General features: G+C 44.3%; 2 long non-coding RNA genes and 1 gene segment (V, D, J or C); 2 read left to right on the top strand and 1 right to left on the bottom strand.

Annotated features, from left to right (window-relative positions):
* Nucleotides 1-230: 230 nt before the first annotated feature.
* Nucleotides 231-2,292, bottom strand: LOC102116745 (T cell receptor beta variable 4-1-like). The segment is given in 2 exon segments: nt 231-2,104; nt 2,215-2,292. Coding segments are annotated over 2 exon segments (525 nt in total).
* On the top strand, nt 1,778-5,718 carry LOC102115346 (uncharacterized). The gene is made up of 2 exons (XR_012432944.1): nt 1,778-1,900; nt 2,604-5,718. It is a non-coding gene; the product is annotated as an uncharacterized lncRNA (long non-coding RNA).
* Nucleotides 5,719-6,855: 1,137 nt separating this feature from the next.
* Nucleotides 6,856-8,960, top strand: LOC141409939 (uncharacterized). The gene is made up of 2 exons (XR_012432945.1): nt 6,856-7,362; nt 7,911-8,960. It is a non-coding gene; the product is annotated as an uncharacterized lncRNA (long non-coding RNA).
* The last annotated feature ends 2,387 nt before the right edge of the window (nt 8,961-11,347 follow it).

The following is an 11,347-nucleotide window of genomic DNA, read 5'->3' as shown; positions in this document are numbered from 1 at the left end:
AGTCTTGAAATTCTAAATTCTTCCTTTGTCTCTTTGAAATGTGTGTAAATCCTGTTAAAATCTATATAAACCTCTTGCCAGTTTTATGACCCAGGAATGTCTTTCCCAAGACCTTCCTTTCCCAGGCTTTCCTGGGAACCATATTTTCAGATGTAATCATCATGGAAGATAGAGTCCCTGTCGCCCAGTTTTTGTGGGAGGGGTAGGAGCCCAATTTAGGATCCTAACTTAACTTAGGCAAAAGGCTAATTTTGACAACTAACTTAAAAGGTTGCTTTCCCCCAAGTTGTGAAGCTACCTCATTTCACAAAACTGTGAGAAGAATATCTTCTCTTTTGATACAGCACAAATGACCGTATATCTTGGGATAGGGAGCCTTTTGTCTCTATCATAAATGAATGAATGAATTAGTGAATGAAAAAAGATGTAAACAGAACAGCCAGGACCCACCCTCCTCTCTAAAGGCTAATGTAGAGCTCTGGAGGCATCTGGCTCTGAGCCTGATGATTTAACACACTGGGAATAAAGAGACCGTAGGGCGAAAATAATCCTTCAAATGTCAGTCTGGAGAGGAAATCCAGGGAGGAGCTGAGATCTGAAACCGACAAGGAGACTTCCAGCCAAGGGAAGGAGAGTGGATGAGTCAGGAAGCTTCTAGACCATGATCCACAGGCTCTAGAGCAAGGGGAGCAGACAGAGGCACGTTTGCTGCCTGCTGGGTTCAGAGAAGGTGTCTGTGCACATTCGGAGCTTTGATCAGGGCTAGAATCCACAGTCTAGCTTTCAGTGTAAAAACGAGATAATAGAGAACAGACAAACTGGAATATAGAACAATAGAAGTGGTGAAAATTGATACATATTTCTCAAACACATTTCCCAAAGAGTAAGTCTACTACTGTCCTCTCTAGCTGACTTCTGGACTGGGACCCTTGCCTGGAAGTTCGTTCTCTGATTTCACAATGCTCAGTGCTGCTTGACTCTGCATGACAACAACCTATGATGGAAGGGAACCCTTGGTCCCAAAGAAGAGTCATGAAAACCACTGGACGTGAAGTGTCAGGAGAACATAGCTCCTCACAGGATGGTGTCTGACCTAGTGCAAGGTGTAACTCTGTGGTGACACAGGTGATTATTTAGAGGGTTCTTCTAAAATTTTAAGCTAAAAAATCCTTAGAGCATGCTTGCTTCATTTCAGAATTATTATTATTATTATTATTATTATTATTATTATTATTATTAGATGGTATCTCACTCTGTCACCCAGGCTGGAGTACAGTGGTGCAGCCTCGGCTCACAGCAACCTCCACCTCCCGAGTTCAAGCGATTCTCCCGCCTCATAAGTAGCTGGAATTACAGGCATATGCCACCACGCCCATCTAATTTTTCTATTTTTAGTAGAGACAGCGTTTCACCATATTGGCCAGGCTGGTCTCAAACTCCTGACCTCATGATCTGCCCGTCTCGGCCTCCCAAAGTACTGGGATTACAGGCCAGGCCTGAGCCACCATGCCCAGCCTATTTCATGATTTTAAAAAAGCATTTTTTAAAAGTAGATCTGAATATGTTTATCTTTTTTTCAAAGCAGTTGACAGGGCAGAGTCACACTCAGGCAAAAGAAAACCCACACTCTAAATATGTGCACAGGATGTAAAGTTGCCACATGGATGAATTAGCAGGTGCTGTGATGTTCTGAAGCTTCTGTCGGGGCTCTTGCAGGAAATGCTCACCCGAGCCCTCCGTGGCCCCCACAGCTTCCCGGCAGGCCCCGAAGGTTTCTGCACAGGAAAGCGATGACTCTGCAAGGCTGTGTCTTGGCTGCTGGCGCAGAGATACAGGGCTGAGTCTTCTGGCTGCAGGGCGCGTAGGTGAAGGTAGAAGAGAGAGCTCTTGGAGCATTCAGGTGAGAAGCGACTGGGCACACTTTCATTAATAGAGAGTTTCTCATACTGGTAGACAAACATGAGCTCCGGCGGCTTCTTAGCTTTCTGCTTGTACCAGTACATAGCATTGTGTCCCATATGTTGTTCACATTTCAAAGACTTCTTATTTGTCATTCCCATGACCAGGTGCTTTGGTGTCTGGGTAACTCCAGTGTCTGTGGGGACTGTAGGAGGAAAGGGACAAAATTCAGGCAGAGCCCAGGAGGAGGGTTGTTGCTGCAGCCACAAGGAAAAAGCTTGGAGTTCAAGGACAGACAGTTTGAACCTAACTCACCTGCTCCCAGGAGACAGAGAACCGCACAGCAGAGCAGCCTGCAGCCCATGCTAGCCTCGGGTCTGAGATGAGGCCTCTGACTGGGGTCCTCTGGGTGAGGCACTGGGCTCTGGTCTCCTTGGCCCTGATTGGTGGTTTTCCCTGTGATGTCACTGCTCCTGACAGTTTCCCCAGACCCAGGGGATGTTTCTTCCTAGCCGTTTTACATCCTTTCTAAGTTCTGATAGAAGGTAGATTTGAATACTCTGGGCTGGGATGAATGGGCTGGGCAGAAAGGACAGAGCCAGCTTTTTACCCCCCAAGGATATTCCTCTGGCAGGGGCTCTTTGCTCTCAGCTGCTTCCTCATTAAGTGGATCCTCCCTCTATCTCTGTCTCCCTGTCTTTCAGGACCCCTCTCAGCAACAGACCACTCCCATTCAAGGAATCGCCTTCTGTCCTGCGGGATCACACAAGACAGAACCATTCAAAACATCCCTTCCCTCAATGTCTAAGCACGGTGGAGCCCTTTTTGCCTGGCTCTGTGGAGGGAGGATGACTGCATGACCACAGATGCAGTGTGGACCAGCGCCCATCATTCAAGGGTATGACTGTGATGCCAACCAGCAACCAGGCACTGGGGAGGGAGCTGAGGGAGCACGAAAGGGATGAGCCACCTTCTGTCCCTGTAGTGGAGGGCATGAGGCTTGGCTGGGCTTAGAGCTAACATACACAGGATGCTGAAAAAGAACAACGCAAGGTGTGTGGTGCAAAGGAAAGGGAAATCAGCTTGAAGCTGATGTTAGTGTGCTTGACCTGAGTACAGCCATGCTCTCATTCGAGGTACGGATGGCTCCCCGTGGGCAAGATCCCTCCTGGGCCATCTCTCCTCTCACTCTCTATCCCTCCCCAGGTCCCTGCCTCAGAGGTTTCACGGGAGCACAGCTCCTCCCTGTGGCCAAAGGAGCACTTGGCCACTCACCAACCCAGTGTCAGGATCCAGACTGGATCCATATCCCACATCCCTGGGCAGCAGGGATGGGTTTGAAAGGCCAGGGGAGAATGAAAAGGAAAGAGATGTTGGCAACAATACAGAGCGTCAACAGTCGGAACACCAGGTATCCCCACACCTAAGACATTCTAAAGTTTTACTCAACAGAAATTGTCTATGTCTGAGTCTGGGCACCGTTGCAACACCTTATCTCTACAAAAATTACCAAAAATTAGCCGGATGTAATGGTGCATGTCTGTAGTCCCAGCCACTCAAGAGGCTGAGGTGGGAGGATTGCTTGAGCAGGGAAGTCAAGGCTATAGTGAGCCTTGTGTTACTGCACTCCAGACAGAGCAAGACCGTGACCAGCTAGAGAATAAAAATGTATCTTACATGAACTTTAGGAAATGTAATCAGTATGTCAGTGTTCCATCACTTCATATATGTGATGCCACATTTCCTCATATATTAAATCAGGGGAACTGAAAGGAGATGATCTCCAAAGCCCTTCCATTTCTAAAATGTTAGAAACCACATTAGGTCATCAGTTCTGTGGAGAGTTTTCCAACTTGAAACCAGCTCGATGAATTCCTATGGGTCATTTCTATTTCGCTGCATACGCTATTTATGCTTCGTGACCATTTATTGAAATATCATCAATTTTCTTAAAATGTAAAGTTATGCCAATATTGACTTTTCATTCTAGAACATGTGAAGATACAAATGAACACAAATAAACACAAAAATGAGATGATTCATACTTTCTAAGGGATTTTTACCATCTATTTATTGTTGTATTACAGCAGTATAACCATTTTGTGATGATCATTGTAATTGTAGGAGTGAGATTAGGGTCGTAAATCTATGTTATATGTAAATCTACACTCGGCCTAGGGAGGATACTTATCCATGATTTTAGTCAAGGATTTATAATTTAGGTTTGTTTTAACCTGGGGATATGTTCAGTCAGGAAGAAAATTTTAGCATTCCTCTAATGTATACATATTATCAGATTTTCGTTGTGGCCCATAAAGCAAAAAAAAAAAAAAAAAAAAAAAAAAGAAGGTAAAGGAATGTAGATTGGATTTTAAGAAAGTGGGGTTGAATATTCTTCCCCTCAACGGGTTACATATAGGATGGACCTCTAACCTGCTATACTAGATAAAAACCTAAAATTAATCTTGTTTCAAACTCTAATATCATTCCTATTAAAATTATTTCAATTGGTATCTACTTCAGCAAGAAAACACTTTGGTCCTTCTACAAAGAAATAGAACAAATTTGAACAAATAAAAATTTATTGCATTGTTTAGTTCCCAATAAGTAAACCCAATTGCAAGGAAAATGAAAAAAAAAAAAAAGCAATAGAGTTTAAACAGAAACCTTAAATAATGCTGGAAGTAAAAGGTTTAACTTTCCTGAGGACAATAGCTAACTTATGTTAGCATTTCCCACAACAAGGGGTGGTGACCAGAGAGCTCAAGTCATCTGAATTAGGAATGGATCTAAGAAGGAAAATGATCTCAGGATCGTGTGAATTGCAAGAAGAGTGAAGAGTGGAATGGTAAATATGAAAAAAGTCAAGCAAACATATTTATATAAAATAGAAGCAGTATATGTGATTGAAGACAAGAGGACTTAACTGACTCCAAGACAGCTGGGATTTAGGACACAGAGTACTAACAAGGAGCCCCAAGAACTCGTGTAAGAAAATCTTTTTTATTTTTTATTTTTCTTTCTGGGCCAGATCCTAAGTTATGCATGCAGAGGGTGGCACTCCTGAAGGCCCAGCAGGGAACAAACTCTGGAAGGCTGAAGACATGGGCAGGGATGTCAGAAGATACTCAGGCCCAGAAGGGATTGGCATTCAGACCCAGTGAGAGTGGAGAGTCGTGGTGGGAACACCATGATTCCCACTAAGACCCTGGAAAGGCATGCACTAGCAATGATGACCACATGCTGGGGCTCCCTAAGAGGGAGGGCAAAGCTGAAACAGACCCTAGCTAGTCCTACATTCAACCTTCCCAGATAAAACCCAATACTATTTCCAAGAGATAACATAAACCAGAGCCTCAAGCCTATGTCATCCACAATGTTTCTCATAAACCCTTTCTAACCTTTCATGTAGGATATTTAGAAGTCTCCTAATCCTTCATGCTACCCAAAAATCTATCTCCTTTCTGATCCATACTACTACCAGTGTTCCTGTACCAAAATAACAGTTTCGTCATGTTGTTTCACTTGGAGTAGGACCAATGGCTCACCACTGCCTAGAGATTTGTGTCCAAAGTCCTTTCCGTGTCTCCCAATATCCCCAGTCATCCAGCTGTCGCCTACTCTTGAGAAGAGTTCAAGATGACATTCATCAGAATTGGAGAGACACTTGCTTGTCACACTTCTTGAAGAGAAGGAGCCTACAATGCACAAGGCTGCCTCCACTAGCTTCTCCTCAACACTTTCCAGTTTACCTATTGCCATGGAATTTCATGCCTCTCCAAATATTTTTCTGTTAAATAAAGTACTTACTGATCATCAGAATTGTCTCTTGATCTTAGAAATATTTCCTTCCCCCTCCTTTATGCTTGTGCTCATCAACCATTTTTAGCAATCATATTTTTTCATAATGTTATATAAAATATTAACAAATGTGTGCAGCACAGAAAGACAAGAAAAGGTTTCCTCCATCAGTTAAGATCTTTAGTGCTTGAAACAGGCTCCGTTTTTGTTTGTGGGGCCCTAATACTTCAGTGGCTTTGTTGTGAAGCCCTGCCCTAGCCGAGAAAAAATTCTGTGAGACTCTGTGTGCATACAATGGAGGATTTCTCCACTGGGTGCACTAGCCGGCTGTACTACAGACTGAAACTCCATCAGAGGTCATCAGGGAGTGGAGACTGGAGCCTTGGGTGCAGGTGCACACACTAGCCCACAGCTTCCTGGCTGAGCCGGGAGGTTTGTGCACAAGCACGTGATGCATCTGCAAGGCTGTGCCTTGGCTGCTGGCACAGAAATACACAGCAGAGTCACCAAGCTCCACAGACTTGATGTGAAGATTTAAATGAGCTTTGTCTAGAGATTCAGGTGAGAAGCGATTTGGAACTGTTTCATTTAAAATGGGCTCCTTATTACTGTAGATAAACATTATCTTCAGCAATTTCTTGGAGTCCTGCTTATACCAATACATAGTATCATGACCCAGATTTTGTTCACATTTAAGGGACTCCTTCTTTCCCATCTGTGTGACCAGGTATTTTGGAGTCTGGAAAACAGCTGTGTCCAAGGGACCTGAAAAGGAGAGAAGCAGAATTCAGGCAAATCCCAGGAGGTAGCCTGCTGTCGTCATGGTGAAAAGGTTTAGGGACTCCAACAGTATCATGTCACCTGGTCCCAGGACTCACCTGCTTGGAGGAGGCAGAGGACCACACAGCAGAGGAGCCTGCAGCTCATGGCAGAGTCAGGCAGACCAGGCAAGGCCCAGGGCAGGATTCTGGTGTGCAGTGGTGAGAAGTCTAGGCTGTGCTTTCCACTGCCGCTAAGAGGGGCTGCGCCAGTGAGGTCACAGCCTGTAATCATTTCCCCATTCCCAGGCTCTCCTCTAGCATGGCTCCTCCTTTTCACGCCCTGCACTTGCTGCTTTAAAAGTTTTTGAAATTTCTGGGAATAGTTGAGAGGGTTGAATTGTGGCCTCCAGGATGTGTCTCTGACAGTCATTCCTGTGCCATCAGCCCCCTCCCTCCCTGCTTCTTACCCGGGATTGACCACCCCCTCCCTTCCTCTCCCTTTCATGCCCTTCCCTCAGAGTCAGGCTGCTGTTCCTCTTTGGATCCTTTGCTTCCCCTTCACAATAATGCAGAACATTGTTTTCCTCTTTTGAATCTTTGTTCATGTGAAGGTCTGATTAATGGTCAACAGTCTCCCTGATTCAGAAGCGACTGGCCTGAGATTTCACCTGAGTACCAGCTACAGTCACCTAACCCACATGACTGTGATGCTAGTTCAGAGAAAACCCTGCTGAAGGGTCATTGTTGGGCGTGAACTGCAACCCTGCTCCCTCTGATGCTTGTATCTATCCAAGGGGCAGATCTATGAGGAAACAGGAGGCTGCTAGACAATATGTAGACACCGTGTGCTGGGAACGAATGGCGATGAATGTAAACAACACGGCAGTCGTGGAAAACAAAAGTAGGTGATGTCACTGCCCTTGAGTTGTCTGCAGATAATCCTCCTTCTTGGTACAAAGTTTGCAACCCAAGCTTATTGCGGGGTTTCTCAACTTGGGCACTACTGGCATGTTGGATCAGGTGATTGTTGTAGGGGTCTGTCCTGTTCAGCTAGGATGCTTATTGGCATCCTTGGGCCCTACCCACCTGTGCCAATGTGACAACACAACATGCCTTCATGTTTTGTGAATTATCCCCTATTGAGCACCCCTGTCCCCGTTATTCTTGCTGATGGTACTCCCCTCCTCTGGCAGCCATCAACCACCCAACCTCGGGGGGTGTGGCCAGGCCGCAGCTCCTCCTACTCTGGTCAGCAAGGCCCAGCACTCAGACCTCAGTGCCTCAGTAAGTGGCCCCAGGGCAGCAACCACCAGGATTTCTGGTTGTTGTTTTGTTTTGTTTTGTTTACAGGAGACATGGAAAGCAAATGTGTTTTATTGTCCATCAAAAATTGTCCTAAGGATAGAAAGGAGGAAAGAAATTGATGATGTACGTCTTCTTTTCTGACAGGGCCCACTATGCTGCAGAAGGGGAAAAAACTACAGAAAGGAGAGAGGATAGACGCTGGGATCCCTGGGAAGAGCCAGGCTTCCAACAAGAAAGTCAAAGGGGGAAGAAAACATAATAGTTTTATCATGGAGATAACTTAATCCACAAAAAGGTGGAGACTTGTAGGGGCAAAGGGAATGAGGCAGAACGCTGCAGAAGAAGTAGAACACATTGAACTGGATGATATCATGATGCATATTTTGAACACGAGTCATATTTTTGGCTGTCCAATATTTTAACCCCGTCTTATATTTGGGCAGTTCCCCAAAGTTTGAGTCTTAGTGGGAAAGGCAAGTGTGTTGATATGTTTACAAGCAAAATCTTCCACCTTTGTAGAATCAAACTCTCCATCTCTGCTTCTTCTTTTCACCCTTCTCATGAGGAAACCACCTCACCTGGCAGAGCTGTTTCCCTCCTCCAGCTCCCCAAGAACTCACGGGAAAACTGTGCTGTCTCCTCTGGTGGAATAAAATAGATAAACGATCTCTTGTGCCCAATTATGTCAAATTTAGTTTCCTGAGCACAATCTTATGACGATTTCATTTCAACTGATTCCATCTCTCTGTTCACTGATGCTCAACACTGGGTTTCCAGATCTGCAGCGGGACAAGGGCCATGGTTTCACTTCCATTCGACCCAGCTGGCTGCTAGTTACCGGAGGCAATGGCCCCGATTTAAAAAATATTCTTTCATGCTGACAAAAATACAAATGTCAACATGCATCTCAGCTCATGGGATCATATCCCTGCAGGTCGACCAGCAGCTTCCAGTTTTCCAAATGAAATTCAGACCAAAACCAGATAAGACATCCTGTCACAGGCCATGTGTCCCTCACCTTTGCAAAGCGTCAGTTCATGCTATTTGCCTATTGAACTATTAAAATCTCTCTTGGCCACTTAAAAAGTTGACATTTAATATTTCTATTATTATATGGATCACAAATGTTTAATCTGCAGTCATTTGTTAACAACAATTAACACAAATTAAATACAATGCCCTGATGGATAGCGATTATTTATTAACAATGAAAAATGATTATATGTCATCTTATTTTTGTTACTGAGAAGAAGTTTTAGATTTTTTGTGAGGGTAGGAGTTTGAAAAGCCCAGGGGGACCCTGACTCTCCAACTCTTGTGGTAGTCACTTTAAGTATTTAATATTGAGCTTAGAAGTGTGTGTTTCTCGTAGTCTGGTTTTATGACTTTAGAGGATTTGCAAATGGCCCATACTACAGAGAGTTAAGAAATTTAGATTCTAGCATGTAGACATGATTTTCCTATCTTCAATAAATTCTTTTGTTCCATTCCAAAATAAACTGCAAAATTAACCTCCATGGGATGGCTACTGGTTTTCCTGTTAAACTGTCTGGCTAGACTTTCACTTCCAGGCAGCATGCTAGAATATATCCCGTAGAGTATAGAGATACTCTGAAGCTCCATCCTGATGAATAGCTAGAGCCTATATAAAATGTATCTTTGCAGTATTTTTGGATTTCCAAGAAGTGAAGAAAATTTCAACTGCTTTCTGAAAAGGTGAAACAGGAGCCTGTAGTGAAAACAAAATGAAGAGCCTGTTTCAGATGTGCATCCTGGAGGTCTGTCCACGCCACCTTCTTTCCCATCTCCAACTGTTTGGCATCATCTTTTGACATCTGGACAAGTCCAGCTTCCATGGGTCTTGGGAGACAGGGATAGATGTTGAAGATGGAGGCTGGAAGGGAGTCTGGTGATGTTGTTTTGATAGAACCATTTGCTCAGACCCAGGAGACGGGTGTCCTATCCTTAGAAATTCTTGCTCCAAGAACTTAGAGGAACATTCAGAGGAGGAAAAAGAAAAAAGAAAACTCTTTCTAGCTTAAGTCTTTCATCATTTACAGTCAGGGGAATGGTGCTCCAGGTATTCTTTGGTCTGATAAGTAGATTTTCCATGGTAATTACTCTCTTTGCAATATCCCTCGAGGAAGCCCTGATTTGTCAGGCTCACTGCCCAGGTCTCAGGACGTCATTTCATGGCAGGATTGAGCTGGAGCAGAGGCCCAGCATCCAGAGCTTCTCTTATTCCTCTCAGGAACGGGTCCTCCCCTGGCATCTGCTTGTGAGCTCTCCTCTTTCCCATCTCAAACTCTTCTCCTTTCTCATCCCATGCAGCCTCACATGCAACAAATCTGGCAGTCTAGGCTCTTTGCTAGAACAAAAGCACCTGCACAGCAAGGCAAATGAACAGTCTGTATTTAACCTCTCACATTTCAGCATTAACACAGCTTCTGCAGACCATATTTTCCCCTGTTGTAAATAAACCCAACATTTCTTTTAACTGTCTCCCATGCAGAGAATTCTCTGTCCTTCCTGAGTTTCCTTAATCTCAGTAGAGTCACAGCTCCTCCTTGTGGTAAAAGGTCAAACGTGTGAAGACTCTGTCCCATGGTGGACCAAAGGCAGAAGTGGGGTAGAGCTCTTAGAAATGGAGATATGTGGCCGGGTGCGGTGGTTCATGCCTGTAATCCCAACACTTTGGGAGGCCAAGGTGAGCAGATGATGAGATCAAAACGCCGAGATCATCCCGGCCAACATGGTGAAACCCCTTGTCTACCAAAAATACAAAAATTAGCTGGGTGTGGTGGCGCATGCCTGTAATCTCAGCTACTCCAGAGGCTGAGGGAAGAGAATCACTTGAACCCGGGAGGTGGAGGTTGCAGTGCGCCAAGATCGCCCCATTGCACTGCAGCCTAGGTGACACAAGAAAGACTCGGTCTCGAAAAAAAAAAAAACAAAAAAAAAACAAAAAAAACAAAAAGAAGACAGAGAGGTTCACTTCTTCCTTTCTTCAAGAGGCTTCTACCTAAAATACAAACATACAAAATTGCACCTCACCTTTGACAAATATAAAAACTGGCTTTCGGAGTTAATAGACTAAGTTTTGCAGAACAACATTCCCACCAAAAACAACTAGAAAAACTTAATAAAATATAAAAATAAATGTTTGAAGACACTTGGAGCCACTGAGGCATTCAGAACTTAAGGGATTGGGACCTCAACGAGAAAAAAGAGATCTAACAGACCACTTTTGCCTCTAAGTCATTTGCCAGTTGTATATCATTGGCTAAGTGGCTGAGGAAAAAAGGGAAGACAGAGTGTAGCAGGCTTTGAGGAGCATCCACCACCTTTCTGATCTGGAGAACATTTATGGTCAGTGACTACTGAATAGGAGAGGAGCCTGGCAAAGACCCCAGGCCTTGGTGCTGGGGGCAGAAGCAGGGATTGACTGAAAAAGAGCACAAAGGAACTATCTGGATGGGGAGGATGAAATGTTTTACAGCTGGATCAAGGTGATTGTTGCACAACTCCACAAATTTATCAAAATTCGTTGAATTGCATACTTACAATAGCAAATATTATGT

Source organism: Macaca fascicularis, chromosome 3 (assembly GCF_037993035.2).
Source record: "Macaca fascicularis isolate 582-1 chromosome 3, T2T-MFA8v1.1".
In the NCBI taxonomy this organism is placed as follows: domain Eukaryota; kingdom Metazoa; phylum Chordata; class Mammalia; order Primates; family Cercopithecidae; genus Macaca; species Macaca fascicularis.
Note: the sequence above shows the minus strand (reverse complement) of the source record. Positions and strands in the feature narration are given on the sequence as shown.